Here is an 18053-nt window from a genome sequence, read left to right as displayed (position 1 = left end):
GGAGTCCCAAGCAAGATGATCATAGTGGTTTTTTTTTTTTTAAAGATTTATTTATTATTTATTTATTTATTTATTTATTATGTACACAATGTTCTGCCTGCCCGCCAGAAGACGACATCAAATCTCATTATAGATGCTTATGAGCCACCCATGTGGTTGCTGGGAATTGAACTCAGAACCTCTGCAAGAGCGGATGGTGCTCTTAACCTCTGAGCCTTCTCTCTAGCCCGATGATCATAGTCTAAACCCATTCCCCGCCTCCATGCCTCAGTTTCCTGAATTGTAAAGCAGGAACTGCCACTTTCCTAGAGTTAACGCCTTTCGTCCTGCCAGGTGGAGCTCTACGGGAGGGGCGTGTCCACATGATGATGATGTAACTGTGGGCGGGGCCTATGGGTCCCACTGCGGAAGCAGAGGAGGGTGTCTGGACTCGACTCAACCCTGGAGTGTTGGGGGAGGGGAGGGGGCTCGGGGGAGGGGAGGGGGCTCCAGGGAGGGTTTTCGTGCCCCTGGGCTATCGGTTTGCTGGAACGATCCTGCTATCCTTTTTGGGCAACACTAAATCGTAGCTGGGCACGCGTGGGGTGAAGATCCGGGGTCCCACCACCAATCCCTAGGATCCCCGTCTCTCCTCACACCCCCGCCCCACATACACCTTCACACCCCCGCCCCCACCCCAGCCGGGACCGGGCGGCGGTGAGTCAGCGGCCCGCCGCGCCCCCTGGCTCACTTCCTCCACACCTTCCCCGGGAGGGTGAGGGGCGGTGAGGGGTGGGGCCCGGCCTGAGAAGCAAGATCTTGGGGGGGAAACGGGATGTACCGAAGTGTTACTTAAAAGTGGAAATTGATGGGCTCTCTTGCTTAACCAGAGGGGCTCTCCGCCCCCCTCCAAAACTGAGCAGAAGTCCACGGAGCGAGTTGGGACTCGAGAACCTGCACACACACACCCCCCACCCCAAGATCCCTGCTGAAGAACTCAATAGTAGAGACAGCTAGAGATGAAAGAAAGGCCCCTTTTCTTCCACCAAACTACCCCCTCCAACCCGGGGGCGAGGCCTAGGGTGCACCCCGACGCCACCAGGCTGAGGAAGGAGTGCAATTGCGGAAGCCGAAGGTTCCGCGTTGCCTTTTAAATGCTCTCCATCCCCCCCCCGCCCCCCTCCCCCGCCTGGAGGCGTCTGCGGTCCCTTTAAGGCGCACGGCATTGTGGGTGCGGGGAGTGGAATTTTGGAACGAAATGTAGCAAAGAAGAGTACAGTAGTAAGAGTAACCGCTGAGGTGCTGCCGGCCGAGGGTGTGCGCCGGCGAGATCCGGGCGCCGCACCCCGCTTTCCGTCGCACGGGATCCTAGCCTTATCAGAGCACCGGAGGGAGGAGGCGCCCGAAGACCCGCCCCGGCCCGGTCCACGTTCTCCCCAGGAAGCTGGACTCTATGGGGCGGGACCCCAAGAGAGACTGAGCAGAACCTGGAGCCAGCCCCGCACCCCTGCACTTCCAATCAGGGGCGCCCCGGGAGCACTCCCCGTGGGCGCGCCGCCCGCCCTCAGCGCAGCCATGAGGTGAGAGCTCCGAACCCCCCCCCCCAGCCGGGTTCCAGCCGGGCGCCGGCTCCTCGTCCCGCCTTTGTCCCCCCTCCCCCCATCAGCTCCTTCGGAGCTGGATTTAGGGGGACACAGCGTTCTGGGCGCCCCAGCTCTGGGCCGATGCCTCCTAGAGCGATCTCTAAATATCGACACCTCGTTTCTCCGCATTACTTCCTAAATGCTTGGGGCGGTGCCTGCTAAGGTTCTCTTTGGTGGCTTTCAGGTTTAAGGGCGCTCTCGGGACACAGAATTGGAAGACTTTTTTTGGGGGGGGGGGAGCAGCTCCGAGTTGGCAGATAGGTAGAGAGCCTCGGAGGGATGATCCAGTTTATAAGTGGGGCTCTGAGTTCCCGCCCCCACTTAAACTCAAAACGGGGTCTTGGGAGAGATGTTGGGAGGCTAGCTTGGGACCTGGAGCCCTGAAACTCTGAGCTTAGGGGTCGTGGTCTTCGGACCCTTGAGTCTGGGGCGCTGGATGAGTGTGTCTCAGAGTGGGACCGTGGTCCTTAACTTCGGGGGTAGTTCTTGATTCCCTTACATTTGGGGGGGACACAGAGGTTCTTCAGTCGAGGGGGGATCTTGCGGCTCTCATTCACGGGGCCTGGAGAGTCCAGATGGGACTCCTCTCTCCCTAGGTACTGTGGCTGGGTCCTAGGACCCGGGAGCACTCTAGGCCCAGGGCGGCTCCCGGCCCCCGGGGCCAGAGGGCGGCTCTGTTCCGCCCCCTCCCCCCCACCTGGTGGCCGGGGATGGAGGGGGCGCGGCAGCTGGGGGAGGGGGCCTTTGTCTTCCTGACTCACCTGTCGAGACAGCTGGTGTGGGGGGCGGGCCCCCGAGTGAGCACTGTGGGCCAGCTGCTTTCCCCAGACCACGGCCCCTCCCCCTGGGCTCCATGTCCCCGGGTGTCACCCCCCCCACTTTCTCCAAGCCGTGGGATTGGAGGAGGGGGCGCTGGAAAGCGTCAAGGTCACAGCCTTCTCTCTCCCTCCGGGACTCATGCTTACCAGCTTCTTCCTGCCCTCTTCCCAGGAATGTGAGGAGGACCCAGGGTGTTTAGGTTTTTTTTTTTTTTTAATGTCTTCTCTCCGACCTGCCCTGAACTCCTGGGCTCACCTGAGGGCGGGGACTGGGCCGGCAGAGGCCTCCACTCTCCTCATCCCCCCCCCCCATAATCTCTCCCTTGGGGCTCCATCTTGACAATACTATCTCCCTTCCTCCACTTTGGCTCGGACTTCCTGCCCCAAAGCCCCTGGCTAGAGGAGGAGTCTTCTGGGGGCTTACCCCCCCCCCCCGCCCCTCCGCCAAGTGCACATCCTCCAGTCTTGCTCTCTGACATCAGGGTGACATTTCTCTAGGACCCTAGGCCAGGACCCCTCCCTCCGTCCCTCCCATGTCTGTCCCTTGGCATGTGGGATCTGGAGCTAGGAGACGTGGAGACACCCCAGAGACTTCCTGCCCGACCTTCCCTCCCCCATGGGAGTGCTGTCCCCCAAAAGGGAGTCAGTTCCTCCACTGGCCCCCCCAATCACTCCCCTCTCCTGCTGCCCCCCAGCCCCCGCCCCTCCCCCACCCGTTTCCGGTCCCAGACCCGGTGGAAGGCGGATGGCGGATGTCCGAGTTAGTGCCGCCTCACTCGCTGAGACCGTAAAAGGGCAGGAGCAATGTCTAGGCCGGCCCCCTGCACCCCCACCCCCTAGCCCTGGTCCTCCTGCAGCCCGCCCCCTCTCTGACAGTGGCTTGAGCCAAACCTCCCTCCCCTGAGGGTAGGCACAAGATGTACGGGTCCCCCACCCTCTTAGGAGAGGGTCCCCCTTGTCTTTGGTCACTTGCTGGGTTGTGTCACTTCTCCAAGGACAGCTAGGATTATAATGAGAAAGACACATCCCTTATTCCCAGCTGGGTAAACTGAGGCCCCCGCCCCCAGACCAAGAAGCCTGGGTGCAGTCCCCTCAGAGGTTCTTGTGCTGTGTTGGTTTAGGGAGCAGACTGGTTTGACTGGGGACAGCCCTGGGGGCAGTGGGAAGGGAGGCGGGTGAGATGGAAAATTACAAGATATGGTTCTTTTTCTCCCAGTTTGACAAATATTTGTCGAGTGTCTTGCTGCATCCGGGAGCTGGGAAGGCAGAGAAGAGGTCAGAGGTCTGAGGGCTCTTGGGCAGACAGAATCCTGAAAGCATGTGGTTCATTCCTTTCCTCCTGGAATAACACAAGCAGCGATTGTTACTTTATTTTATTTTTAAATGATGTGGCCGGTTCAGTCACACATCGTCCTGCCGGGCGCTGTAACATGGGTCTGGTTCCGTTTTAACCTCCACCACAGTTAAAATAGATGTGATGTTAGTACCCCCATTTTACAGGTAGTAAAACTGAGGCGCAGAGATGCTAAGGAACGGCCTGTTAAAGTTTACGGGCTTGGGAGTATGATGTGATGACTCATGGCTGAATCGGAACCCTGGGGAGGTGGAGGCAGGAGGATCAAGAGCTAGAGACCAGCTCGGGCTACTGAGTCCATGTCTCATAATAAAGTATATACAGAGTCCGTTAGGAGGTGGCAAAGTTTGAATTTGTACCCAGGACTGTCAGAGTCTGGTGGCATTATAGAAAAATAGACCATCCGTGGGTTTTTTTTTTTTTGGTACAAATAACATACTTTTAACATGAAAAAAAGTCACCCCACCCCACCCCACCCCATAAGGATATCTTCTGCTACATAACAAGTTTGAGGCCAGCTTGGGCTACGGAGTAAGTTCTAGGTCAGCCTGGACTATAGTGCTTCGGTTGAGGTGCTGTATGTGTGTGCGCATGTGTGTCGCACGTTTCATGGTGTAAGGAGATGGTGGGGGTAATGTTGGGGGGGTGGTGAGCACCAAAGGGAAGAATGGTACCGGTGCCAGTGCCTGTGCTTGGTCACCTGTCCCCAGAGGACACCCCCACCCCCGTTAGGACTCTGGGCCAACATGGTGGAGCCTGCCAGCTGCAGGGCTGTGGCATCGGGTCTCTGTTGTCCCCTTTCATCCTCACAACAGACTCAGTGAGTTGGGAACTCCCAGGCTGGAAACTGAGGCTCCGCAAGTGAAGCTGCACAGACAGGAGGTGGTCCCACCCCCCCCCCCCAGCCCCCCCAGCCCCGCCTCCACCTGCAACCATCTTCAATCTCTGCCAGAGTTCCTGGCTGTGGAATTTTCTGGGGTTTTTTTTTCCCCCCTCTTTAAAAAAAAAAAAGTTTTACATTTTTTATTTTGGTGAGGATGGGCATGTGTGAAGAAAAGTGGAGGTCAAAGACAACTGTGGGCGTCCCTACCCACTGAGCCATCTTGCCAGCCCTCTGCCTCCTCCTTGGATTCCTGATCCTCCTGCCTCAACCTCCCAAGAGCTGGGGTTACAGGTGTGTACCTCCTGTGGGGATTTTTCCATTGCAGCTCCTTTTGGGGACATTCAACACAGGGGGCTATGTCTTTGCCACTGTGTGGCCCAGGCTGACCTCCAGCCTACAAAGGCCCTGCCCCCCCCCACCCCACCCCCCGCCACCCAACTTTAGAGGCCACAGAACCCTTTATTTCCTCTGTTGCCCTTTATTTCCTCTGCTGAGACAGCGGGCCCCCAAGGATCCCTTTGGCTCCCCAGTGCATCTCAAGAAACTAGAATGGTACCTAGCATTCGGGGAGGCTCAGCGGCCTTGAACAGAGGGACTCAACCTTAGCCATGGACATTTGAAGGTCAGCAATGCTGTTCTGGGTATTGGGCTCCAATTTCCAGATGCACCGCTCAGCAAACTGATGAGCTAAACTGATGTCTCAGCCCTTTGACAGGTGATGGATGAAATGCAGGCTCAGAGAGGCGAAGGCACGGGGCTGAGATCACACAGCCGAGCAGCCAGCAACGGAGCTAGCAGGGAGGCTCCCATCTGAACTCATGTCCTCCCCAACCCCTAACTTCCTTGAAGGATGAGAAAACAGTTGGGTTGATATTTTTAAAAAGGCAAGGTATGAAGGAAGGAGTGGAGGACAGAGGGGTGCTGCTTTAAGAAGGAAAAAAAAAAAGGTGGAACATCTAAATATACACGCTCACCCTTGAGCGCTGGGAGCAGCTTCTCAGGTGACGAGGGCCTGAGGGAAGACAGTTCCAAGTCCTCATGCCCTGACCCTGATTCACTATTTCTTAATCTTTTCTTTTTATTATTATTATTATATTTATTTTTGGTTTTTTGAGACAGGGTTTCTCTGTGTACCCTTGGCTGTCTGGGACTTGCTTTGTAGACCAGGCTGGCCTCAAACTCACAGAGATCCACCTGCCTCTGCCTCCTGAGTGCTGGGATTATGGGCGAGCACCACTACTGCCCGGCTCCTTTTCTTTTTTAAGGATTTAAAAAAAAATTATTTTGATTTTGGGTGTGTTGGAGGTCAGAGAACAACCTGTAGGGGTCTGTTCTCCCCTTCCAACATGAGTCTCCAGGGTCCAACCTAGGCTATGAGGCTTAGAGGCAGGTGCCTTCACCCACCAGCCCTGGATTGCTGTTTAGTTTCACTGGGACAGGGGGTCTCGCTGCTTGGCACAGGCTGGCCTCCAACTTAAGACCCCTTTGCCTCAGCCTCCTGAGTGCTGGGATGACTGTTTGGTGCTGGGTTGGGGCGGGGGGCATCCATCCGAGACTAGTTCTGGTTTTTTGTTTTGTTTGTTGGCTTGAGTTACAAGGATGCCTGCCTCAAAACAAAAGATTGTCCGGCTGTGGGGTGTGCAGGTGAGGTGCTGGGGAGGGGCTTCTGGGAAGGGATGTGGTTCAGGCAGAGCGGAGGATGTTGGAAGAGTGAGCAGAGAGGGGAGGAGCGAGACCAGAGCACAGGGTACCTCACAGGCCTTGGATCTGAGGCTTGCAGGCCTTGGTGGGGGCTGGGAGCGGTGGGGGTGGGGGGACACTGGACGGACAGACAGACGGGACTCTGAGATTGCGTTCTTCTATTAGATCATTCTTAGGATCTAATTGAGGCAGGACCCAGCCCAGGCTCACCCAGCCAGCAGTGTTCCCTCCGGACCAGAGCCTTGGCAGGGCAGGACCACCTGGGAGGCCAAAGTGCACCTGGGTGGGGCAGTGACACCCTGGGCATCTGGCCAGAGTCTGCCCTGGGTGTGGGTGGCAGGTGTGGGTGAGGTTTAGCCCTGCCCTGCCAAGGGTGCCTGAGCCAGAAACAGTCCCTGAAGCTACGCTTGTTTCAGATGACACCTGATGTTTGGGTAGGACCCACAGGTCTGTGGTTACGAGTGGGACATGGGAACTGCCTCGTCTGTCTTCAGGGCCTCCCCTCTGCTAGACTACGGGTGGGCTACTCAACCGTCTCCGCTGCACCCAGGTGGAACAGCGTCTGTCCTGAAGGGATGCTGTAGGACAGACAGAGTGACTTGGGAAGGCATGGGCCCAGCTAGGAGCTGGTGATGGAGCAACTAACTTGCCAAGCTGGAGTGCAAGGCTCTGTGGGCAGTGCAGGGGGCCTACCAAGGGGCTTTCCCTGTTGAGCCCTCCTCACCATCTGGCGTCACACCCCGCCCCCAAGCCCCACCATTGTGGGGTACAGTGTCTTTCCCCTGGAAACCACAAACTTCTTCTTTTCAGGAAAAAGCCCTGTAGGGGGTGGGGTGAGCACCCCCCGCATGCCCCACTTCCCCTGTCTGGTGGGGGTAGGTGGGGCCTAAACTCCCCCCACCCCCACTTCCCCTGTCTGTGTGTGACCTTGGCCAAGTTACTTCCTGTCTGGAAACCTTAGTAACTGCCTTGGAGGAGAACTGAGCCTTGGGAGTGGGGAGGGACGACAGGTGTGTGGCCTCTTAGGTGATGGAGGTGTTCAGGGAGCCCTAAGGGTTGACGGTGACCAAGCACTTAGTACCCCAGTGTTCATGACAAGAGTACTTGCTGTACTTTAACCAGGCTCGTTCCTACTCATGGCCTTCGGGAGTTTGGAGCCATCATGTCCTCCCTAAGCGACAGATGAGGGAGATGATCTGTGACACGTGGAAGAAGAGAGTGGTGGGGATTTGAACCACCGCCCCCCCCCGACTCCCCCCGCCCCTCAGCGTCAGACTCTACATCTATCATTTCCTGGTGGTCTCCTCAGCTGCGCCTGCGCCCTGGGCTGGGCCAGCTGCTCTCCAGACTGATTTGTGTCCCCCTCACATCCAGGAGGATGGTGGCCAGGCAGTCTGTCTGGGCCACCGCTGTGTCTCCATTCCCCAGCCACAGGGTGTGACAGCACAGCCAGGAATGTGAGCCAAATGGCTGTTTGGGCCCCCAGGGGAACCAGATGGACCAGGTGGCCAGTAAAAGCAGCCTCAGGGGAAGGGGGGCGGGCTGGGACCTGTCCTCACACTTCTTGTCCTTCAGCCACAGCTTCCTCATCCGACCTGGGCTGGGAGCAGAGGTGCTAGAGAGAGGGGGGGAAACTGAGGCCAGGCAGCAGCAGCTGTTCTCACCTCTCTCTCTGGCTGTTAGGTCAAGCATCTCTCTCTGCCTTTCCTAGTCAAACTGCATTTCACTTTGGATTGATGCTCTAAAGGCTGAGCCCCAGACCCCAGCTCAAACCTTAGGGGCCCTATTTTCTCTTTCTCTGCCTCTTCCTGTGTGTGGCCTGCCTATCTCTTCCTTACAGTGTACTCATCAGTCCATTTGTTGTTGTGTTGTTGTTGGGTTTTTTTTTTTTTTTTTTTTTTTTTTGGTTTTTGTTTTGTTTTTTCGAGGTTGTTGTTTTTTAATAGTACTGTGGATTCAACCAAAGGCCTAGAGCAAGCTGGGCAAGAAGGGCAGGGGCTCTACCACTGAGCCACGCCCCCAGCCCCTCCCTGGGGGATTCTAGGCAGGGGCTCTACCACTGAGCCACACCCCAGCCCCTCACTGGGGGATTCTAGGCAAGTCTCTACCACTGAGCCACGCCCCCAGCCTCTTACTGGGGGATTCTAGGCAGGGGCTCTACCACTGAGCCACGCCCCCAGCCCCTCCCTGGGGGATTCTAGGCAGGGGCTCCACCACTGAGCCACGCCCCCAGCCCCTCCCTGGGGGATTCTAGGCAGGGGCTCCACCACTGAGCCACGCCCCCAGCCCCTCACTGGGGGATTGTACGTGCATGTACATGTTGTAGTCAGTTTTCTGCTTCTCCTGTATGGGTCGGGGAGATTTGAGCTTAGGCCATCAACTTGGCACCTAGCACCTGTTTTTTTGTTGTCACTCCGGGCCATGCTTTTGTTCGTTCGACTCTTCCTTTTCACGTCTTTCTCCATCTGATATTTCCTGGTTATTTGCCCCCCTCCCCTGGTGTCATACTGTGTCTGGATCTCTGAGAGGAAGTCGGACTCCTCTGCCCTCCCTCCTCTCTCTTGTCTGCCGCTGTATTGCTGCTCTTCCTCCAATTCTTGTCACGTCACGGGAGACCCACATGGAGAATGTGACTGGCCCCTCTGCTTTCTCTCCTGGCAGCGAGACGGTTATCTGTTCCAGCCGGGCTACTGTGATGCTTTATGATGACAGCAACAAGCGATGGCTCCCTGCTGGCACCGGTCCCCAGGCCTTCAGCCGCGTCCAGATATACCACAACTCCACTGCCAACTCCTTCCGAGTTGTCGGCCGCAAGATGCAGCCGGACCAGCAGGTGCAAGCTCCCTCCGTCCCTCCGTCCCTCTGTCTCCCCTGCCACTGAGCCCACTCCACCCCCACTCCACCCCCGCACGTTTACCTACCTGTTGCCTCTCTAGGTGGTTATCAACTGTGCCATCATCCGGGGTGTCAAGTACAACCAGGCCACTCCCATCTTCCATCAGTGGCGTGATGCCCGCCAGGTCTGGGGCCTCAACTTTGGCAGCAAGGAGGACGCAGCACAGTTCGCAGCCGGCATGGCCAGCGCCCTAGAGGCCTTGGAAGGTTAGATGGGCAGGTGGGATAGCGTTGGGGATCATGTGCATGTAATCCCTGCCGTTGGGAGGCCGAGGCAGGGGGATTGTAACAAGTTCCAGGCCAGCCTGGATGACATAGCAAGTCCTTGTCACGAATAAATGAATAAGAGCGGGGACTGGGAACGGAGTTCTGTGGGTAGAGAGCCCACCTAGTGTGTGTGAAGCTCTACGCTTGGTCCTCGGCACTGCACAGACCTGGTCTGGTGGCACATGCCTGGCACTGTGCTCCAGTGCTTGGCTGATGGAGGCAGGAGGACAGTGACATTAAGGCTATCCTCGGCTACACAGCAAGTTTGAGACCAGCCTGAGCTACCTACATAAGATTCTCGCAAAGAAAGTGTGTGCGCTTGCGTGCATGTGTGCCTCCCTGTTTTTGTGTGTTGGAGGACTGGAGAGATGGTTCAGTCCTTACTTGTGTTTACTGCTCTTCCAGAGGACCTGGGTTTAATTCCCAGCACCCAAATGGTGGGTGGCTCACAGTCCCAAGGGATCTGAACATCTCTGGCCTTGTGGGCAGTAGGCATGTGTGTGTGTGTGTGAGCAAAACACCCATACACACTGGGCGTGATGGCACACACCTTTAATCCTAGCATTCGGGAGGTAGAGGCAGGAAGATTGCTGAGTTCGAGGCCAGTCTGGTCTACAAAGTGAGTCTAGCACAGCCAAGGCTACACAGAGAAACCCTGTCTCAAAAACAAAACCCATACACATTTAAAAAAAAAAAAAAAAAAAAAAAAACCAGCCGGGCATGGTGGCACACGCCTTTAATCCCAGCACTCGGGAAGCAGAGGCAGGCTGATCTCTTGAGTTCGAGGCCCGCCTGGTTTATAGAGTTTCCTGATAGCCAGGGATACACAGAAGCCCTGTCTCAAAACATAACTGGGGGTGGGGGTGAGCAGAGGAGACCCCGCAGCAGTGCTCCGCAGCCTGAAGCTGCTATGCTGCCCTCTGGGGCCTGAGTCTACCTATCTGAAATCGGCTGATCCATAGACAGCAAACTCTTGTGAGAATTGTCCACACCTGGTGTATGCCTAAGTGTAAAGTGCACCGTCTCTAAGATGATCGCTCGTTCTCTGAGCACCATGGGCTGGACTGAGACATCTGTCTGTCCAGCCTCCGCTGTGCTTCCTGTGTTCGTCATGGTGGCATGTTACATGTAGTTGTGAGCCTTTGAGAAGGTGTGCGTAGGAAGTGGAGAGTTCTGGGCCATCCTGGGCTACATAGTCAGATTTGGTGCATGCCAGGGCAACAGCTCAGTGAGGCAGGCTTGTCCAGCATTTTTAAAATGGATTCAAAATAAGTCTCTAGGTGCAATTTCTATACTTTTCTGGGGATGTGGGTGTAGGGTTCAAGACTAGGTTTCTCTGTGTAGCCTTGGCTGTCCTGGACTCACTTTGTAGACCAAACTGGCCTCAAACACCTACAGATCTGCCTGCCTCTGCCTCCCAGAGTGCTGGAATCAAAGGCGTGCGCCACCACGCCCAGCCCTACTTATTTATTTATTTATTTTATGTTTTATTTTTGTTTATTTTCGGTTTTTTTTTTTTTTTAGACAGGGTTTCTTGGTGTAGCCCTGGCTGTCTTGGACCAGGCTAGCCTTCGTTGGCCTCAGAGATCTGGGTGCCCCTGCTTCCCGAGTGCTGGGATTAAAAGCGAGTGCCACTGTCCTCAGCTACATGGCATTTCTTACTGTTCCACAAACATTTAGCTCATGTGGGGATCTGGGTCAAATGGAGACTCTAGTGCAGGGAACAAGATTCCTTTTTTTTTTTTTTTAAAGCTCTTTAATGACGCCAAGATCCTGTCATGTTTTGGAGGTGCTGGTGATTGAACATGGGCTTTGGACAGGCTAAACTCGAGCTCTACCACTGAGCCATGCCCCCAACCCCTCACTGGGGGATTCTAGGCAGGGGCTCTACCACTGAACCACACCCCAGCGCCCTCAAGACAGCATTTTCAAGGTTGTATCCTTGGTGGTTGCTCTGCTGTCTGTAGAGGGAAAAGTGCTTAGTAGCTGAGATTTTGGCTTTACAAAGGCTTGTCAGTACTAATGGGAGGGCTTGCCCGTTCTGTGTACATGGAGAAATGCAGTCGGTAGTGCAGGCCTGTGCATGGTCCCTCGGGGCTAGGAAAGAGATTGGTTTGCAAATTTCCCCCCTTCATGGTTTAAGGACTACTGGCAGCTCTGTGTCCATTAAGTGTCCCACCTTACAGCCACTCAGGCCCAGGAAAGCTGTTCCTTGTTCTCTCTCCTGGGTGCTGTCCCTTCTCAGGGAAGGCAGGGCCTCTGGTTCACTGGGATGCCATCTTTTTTTTTTCTGAGACAGGGTTTCTCTGTATAGCCTTGACTGTCCTAGACTTGCTTTGTAGACCAGGCTGGCCTCGACTCACAGCGATCCTCTTGCCTCTGCCTCCAGAGTGCTGGGATTAAAGGCATGTGCCACCACTCTCGGCCTCGGGATGCCATCTTGAGGAGAGGAGGGCAGAGCTCCTGCTGTCTCATTGTGGTTTTCCTTTCACCTTCCAGGAGGTGGGCCTCCCCCGGCCCCTGCACCCCCTGCCTGGTCTGCCCAGAATGGGCCCTCCCCAGAGGAGCTGGAACAACAGAAAAGGTGGGACCCTCACTCCCATAGCTCCTGGAGTTCAGAACCCTGCCATGTTTCACTTTCTAGAAAGGCCTAAGAGCCAAGAGTCTCAAAGCAAACAGCATTCAGACACTATTTGCCAAGTTCCTGGAGCCCAAGAGACTTGCTGTGAAACTGGGTATGGGAGGCTGAGGCAGGAGCAATGTCAAGAGTTTGGGGCCAGCCTGGGCTACATAGTGAATTCCAGGCTGGCCTTGGAAATCAGTATGGGGCCCTGTTATAAAAATCATTCCCAGCCAGGCGTGGTGGTGCATGCCTTTAAACTCAGGAGACAGAGGCAGGAGGATCGCTGCTGAATTCGAGGCCAGCCTGGTCTACAAAATAAGTCCAGGACAGCCAGGACTGTTACACAGAGAAACTCTGTCTCGAAAAACCTTTACAAAAAAAAAAAAAAAAAACAAAAACGCTCCCTTTACAAATGAGAAAAATGAAGATGTATTGACTTTGAACTCACAAATAAATCTTATAATATTAAAAAAAAAAATCAACCCATTAATGGGCATGCTGTCACACACCTTTTCTAGACCTTTAGAATGCAGATCTTCAAGTTAGAATCCAGCCTGATCTATAAAGTTCCAGGCTAGCCTAGCCTACACAGTGAGTGAGACCCTGTCTCAACAGGGGGAAAAAAAAGAAAATCTAACCCCCACAATAGGATCTGATGAGAGAATGAACTAGTCTGGGTGGTACCCCCTACTCCCCCCCAGGGTTCCCCAGCTTTCTCAGGCCCTTGGCTACTTTGTAAGCAGCTGTCTGTGACAGTTGAAAAGAAGGCTTGCACCCACCCAGGCCTCATCCCTGCCTGCTTCTCATTCTCCTCCCCTGGGCCCTCAGAAGGTAACACAGGGTAGACACAGAAAGTAGGGCAAGCCCCTGGGCTCCCTGGGGACCTCCAGAGAGGATCCAGAAGCTTCTGCCTCTCCCCCCTCCCCCCTCCCCCAATGGCTAGCTTGGCTTGGGGGCTGAAGGCAGGTTCTTTCCCCCTGCACAGGCAACCTGAGCACATGGAACGCCGCGTCTCCAATGCAGGTGATGGCTTGCCTACTGGGTCATGAGGGACTCCCTGGAGGACCGGGCTGGGCGGGCCAGGCCGAAGAGTAAGGCTCCTCTCAGCAGTACCATTCTGTTTATTGCAGGAGGTCCGCCTGCTCCCCCAGCTGGGGGCCCACCTCCCCCTCCGGGACCTCCCCCTCCTCCTGGTCCCCCTCCACCGTCAGGTCTGCCTCCTTCAGGGGTATCTGCTGCAGGTCATGGATCAGGGGGTGCCCCACCTCCTGCACCCCCTCTCCCTACAGCCCAGGGCCCCAGCGGTGGGGGTTCCGGGGCCCCCGGCCTGGCTGCTGCCATTGCTGGAGCCAAACTCAGGAAAGTGAGCAAGGTGAGTAGTTGGGATAAAGTCCTGAGGGGACAATGGGAGGTGGTCAGAAGTCCCCCAGAGGTGTCACAAAAGGGCTGGGAGGTCACCTGGCCTACCTTTGAAGCCCTCTTACCCCTTCTCACTCGTTCAGCAGGAGGAGGTCTCTGGGGGGCCCTCAGCCCCCAAAGCTGAGAGTAGTCGAAGCACTGGCGGGGGGCTTATGGAAGAGATGAATGCCATGCTGGCCCGGAGGTGAGCTTGAGTCCCTAGGAAGTCAGCCACAGGCTGTCAAGAGAGCTGATCCCGTCCTCTCCTCTCCCCATAGTCCCTGTCTTCTCTCTCCCTCTTGTGTCTAACCCAGGCTGAACTTCCTGCCTCAGCCTCCAGAGCGGAGCGCTGGGATGACACACCTGCATACATCTGCTTTATGTCCCTGGGTAGCAGTCCTACCTGGTGACAGCCATGTCTGGGACAGGATGCTGTCTGAGACACTGGGGGTGCTGGAGACTGTCATTGCCTGAGGTGACTTATGGACTGTGACATGTGCTCACACTCCAGTGTTGGAGCCCTGGGAGGTTCCACTGGAACATTCTGGAAGCTTAGGTTCTTTTTTTTTTTTCCCTTGAGACAGTGTTTCTCTGTGTTACCCTTAGCTGTCCTGGACTCGCTTTGTAGACCAGGCTGGCCTGGAACTCACAGCGATCCACCTGCCTCTGCCTCCAGAGCGCTGGGATTAAAGGTGTGCGCCACCACGCCCGGCCTGGAAGCTTAAATTCCTAAAGGACTCTGAGCTTGCTCACCTAGAAGCCTTCTCACCCTTACAGTTCTTAGGATTTCCAGACTTGGGGATTATGGGGCATCCCTCCAAATTCTAGAAGAACAATCTTAAGTTTATTGTTATTTACTGAATATCTGAGTGTGCCCACAGCACCGGGGAAGAGCTGTTTCTCTCCTTCCACCATGAGGGTTCTGGGAGTTGAACTTGTGTCCTCCGTTTGGCAGCAAGTCCCCTTCCTTACTTGGACCATCTTGTTGGCCCTAAACTGGATTTTGTTATTGCTGTTGCTGTTCTCAGCCCTGGCTGAGCTGGAATTTAGAATGATTTTCCTGCCTCTACCTCTCAAATACTGGGATTACAGGCTTGTGCCATGCGGTTCCCGTCTCTCTCACTGTGTAGACCAGGTGGGCTTCGGACTCACAGATCTGCCTGCTTCTCTTTTTTTTTTTTTTTTTTTTTTTTTTTTTTTTTGGTTTTTCGAGACAGAGTTTCTCTGTGTATAGCCTTGGCCATCCTGGACTCACTTTGTAGACCAGGCTGGCCTCGAACTCACAGCGATCCGCCTGCCTCTGCCTCCCGAGTGCTGGGATTAAAGGCGTGCGCCACCACGCCCGGCTTCCGCCTGCTTCTCTTTAAGAATTATTACTCCGTTTATTTATTGCACCTGTGTGTTTACTTGGAGGTTAGAGGACAATCTGCAGCTCCGTTTTCTACTTCACCTTTCCATGGGACTATGGGGTCAAATCAGGCGACCCAGCTTGGCGGCCATCACCTCTGTCTGCTGAGCCATGTTGCAGGCCCCGTCTTTAACTTTTCAAAAGTGTCTTGGAATTTAGCAGTAGGAAGGGGTGCTGCTGAGTGGCAGAGCGTGAACTGCAGCTTGTCCTTGCTTGCCCCTCTGCAGAAGGAAAGCCACACAGGCTGGAGAGAAGCCCCCCAAAGACGAGTCTGCCAGTGTAAGTCGGGGGACCCTTCCTGCTCTATATTCCTTATGCTGTACCCTAGGGCAGGGAGGAGGTGTGACTGGGTTCCACTGGCTTTGGACCTAGAAGAGGAAGTGGCAAGGAAAGGGTGGTTTGTGACACTTTAATTTACCACCAGCAGGAGGAACCAGAGAACCGAGTCCCCGCCCAGAGTGGTGAGTGACAGCCCTGTCTAGCCCTAGAAACTACAAATCCCAGGATGCCTTGTTCTTGCTGTGGCAGCACTTAAATGGGAAATCTGTGAAAAAAAATCCTGGGGATTGTAGTTTTCTGAAACTCTGCCATGGTGGGTTTGGTGGTAGTATGGTACTGTGGGGGCAATGCTTGGCTCTGACCTTTCTTATTTGTTCTACCCACCCACCCAGAACCTGTGCGGAGACCCTGGGAAAAGAACAGCACAACCTTGCCAAGGTAGGCCATCAACGTTAGGGGGAACGTAATGTAACCCCTGGGATAGGAAAAGAGGGAGGCAGCCACCCCCACCCTGCCACCAACCCGATTCCTGTCCCATACCAACTCTTCCAGGATGAAGTCTTCCTCTTCTGTGACTACCTCTGAGGCGCACCCCTCCACACCCAGCTCCAGCGATGACTCTGACTTGGAGAGGGTAAAGCAGGTAGGGTGCTCGGAGAGACAGACCTGCGTGCGGAATGGTTCTAGGAACGGCTTGGAAACCTTAGGCTTATGGTCTGAGAAAGGGAGATGGAGGGTGAGGTGCAGGGGGAGAGACCACCATACCATTTCCCACAGGCCTTACCAGTCTATCACTCATCCCTGCTGAGTACCCAGAATTCTCAACCCAGTGGCTCCAGCTAGTCAGAGTTGGCAGGAGACTATGTCCATTTGGCAAGCGTGCTTGCTGGATGCTCTCCAGCACTATTCTGCTGGACCCAAAGATCTAGAATTCTCCTATAGAGCATTCCCGTCCTTTTGTGACCTTGTCAGCTGCGTCAGGCGATGAGGGTGGGAAGGGTTGTTGAACCTGCTTCCTCTGTCTTTTCAGTCAAGAAAAGAGGAGAAGGGGAACCTAGCTAAGCAGAAAAGTACCTAGAATCTCCTAATGAGGATTGGTGGGGTGGTTCAGTGGTAAATCACCGGCCTAGAATCCCCCAGTGAGGGGCTGTGGGCGTGGCTCAGTGGTAGAGCCCCTGCCTAGAATCCCCCAGTGAGGGGCTGGGGGCGTGGCTCAGTGGTAGAGCCCCTGCCTAGAATCCCCCAGTGAGGGGCTGGGGTGTGGCTCCATAGTAATATGGTTAGGTAGCATTCAAGATGCCATTGTTTCCATCCTTGTCCCTGAAATAAAACACACCTTTATGATGGCTCAGCAGGTGTGCTTATGCCAGACTTGACAATCTGAGTTCCATCTGCAGAACCCAGGCAGTAGAAGGAGTGAACTCCCTCACTCCTCTGCATGTGCTCACACACATATATACCCTCACAAGCACACAAATAAGTAAATGTTTTTAAGAACTTGAGAAAGATTAGAATAAGAAAGGAGTCTCCTCATGGTTGGTTCTTTTCAGGAGCTTCTGGAAGAGGTGCGGAAAGAGCTGCAGAAAATGAAAGAGGAAATAATCGAAGGTGAGGAGGCACTTTTGTTCTAAGGCAACATTTCTAAGGGCCTTGTGTCCAGGGAAGGAGCCTACCTTGGAAAGGAAGGGTCCCGTGGCTGGCCTGACTTCTGCCTCTTCCTTCCAGCCTTTGTCCAGGAGTTGAGGAAGCGGGGTTCTCCTTGACCACAGGGACCCAGAAGACCCATTGCTCTTTTCTGCACTTCCCCGCCTGGCACCTGCTTTCCCTGTCTCAACTTGACCAAGAGTACACAAGAATGCTTCTCCCCCACGGGCTCCCACTTGGAAGATTCCACAGGGGTGTGGCTTCCTGGTGCCGTGGCCACACCCACGCTGGCTGCTGATTGGATACGGAGGTCCCGCCCCTTTGTTCCTGTTGGTCCTTTCCCTCTACCATCCCCTTGGGGCTGGTTCCTCTGCTGGGGGATATACTGAGTAACCCCACAGAAAGGGAAGGAGGGGATCCCACCTTCCCTTGTTCTGGATTCACTTTAATGCTTTAATGCCTTGGAAATTTTTTTTAAAAGAAAAAGTATATATATATATATTTGGGTTTGGGGGGAAGGGAAATTTTTTTTCTCTTTGATTTTGATAAAATGGGGTGTGGGAGTTTTTAAATACTGTACCCCAGGCTTGCCTCATCGGAGGCAGCTTGTCAGAGGGAGGTATCCCACCCGGTGGGGGGTTACTTCCCCCACCCTTGGGACACCTCCCCCTTTCCCTTGGCTCTTCCCTCTTTTCTATGAGGAAGTAGGATTCTTTAACTTTTTTGAGACCTCAGTTTTGTGGATTTTTTTAATTTGGGTTAGGATTTCTGGTCCAAACCATTTTTGCCCTCCAGGAAGGTGAAGTGAGGGAGAGAAGAGGAAAAAAGAGGTCCTCCGACTTCCACACCTTAGCTTCTTGGACACGGGCCCTTGCTGAATAAATCTGCAGTTTTTATAAATGTGAAGGTCTCTGGAGTGACTTGGGAGAGGGGGCTGCTGCCAGCTTGGGGACCCTTGTGAAGATTCTACTACCCTCTTGTTTCCTGGTTCCAGGCTAAGCAACTTGTTCTGGCCTGCACTCTGCCCCGCCCCTCCTCACGAGCCTGCCTCCTCCATCCTAAGGTGGACACACACACACAGGCGGCACACACAGGCTGTGTGATCCTTAGGTTTTACCGATTACTTCTGGGCTGGTTTCTTTACCAGGGAAAGGTCTCAGA

At 54.7% G+C, this 18053-nt stretch overlaps 1 protein-coding gene across 4 annotated transcripts; it reads left to right on the top strand.

Annotated features, from left to right (window-relative positions):
* The first annotated feature begins 1161 nt into the window (after positions 1 to 1161).
* Vasp (vasodilator stimulated phosphoprotein) lies at positions 1162 to 17792 on the top strand. 4 transcript variants are annotated; one of them, XM_051162512.1, is made up of 13 exons: positions 1162 to 1559; positions 9040 to 9211; positions 9315 to 9480; positions 12040 to 12124; positions 13149 to 13186; positions 13294 to 13535; positions 13669 to 13766; positions 15197 to 15248; positions 15397 to 15430; positions 15641 to 15686; positions 15801 to 15891; positions 16799 to 16856; positions 16974 to 17792. In XM_051162512.1, exons 1-13 carry the CDS (start codon positions 1555 to 1557, stop codon positions 17009 to 17011), a joined length of 1125 nt encoding a protein of 374 aa, XP_051018469.1. In that variant the 5' UTR covers positions 1162 to 1554; the 3' UTR covers positions 17012 to 17792. The 4 variants fall into 4 exon arrangements, with proteins under 4 accessions (XP_051018469.1, XP_051018468.1, XP_051018467.1 ...); XM_051162511.1 differs by having other exon boundaries at positions 15394 to 15430; XM_051162510.1 differs by having other exon boundaries at positions 13666 to 13766.
* The last annotated feature ends 261 nt before the right edge of the window (positions 17793 to 18053 follow it).

The sequence above is a fragment of the Acomys russatus genome, chromosome 19 (genome assembly GCF_903995435.1).
Source record: "Acomys russatus chromosome 19, mAcoRus1.1, whole genome shotgun sequence".
Classification (NCBI taxonomy): Eukaryota; Metazoa; Chordata; class Mammalia; order Rodentia; family Muridae; genus Acomys; species Acomys russatus.
Note: the sequence above shows the minus strand (reverse complement) of the source record. Positions and strands in the feature narration are given on the sequence as shown.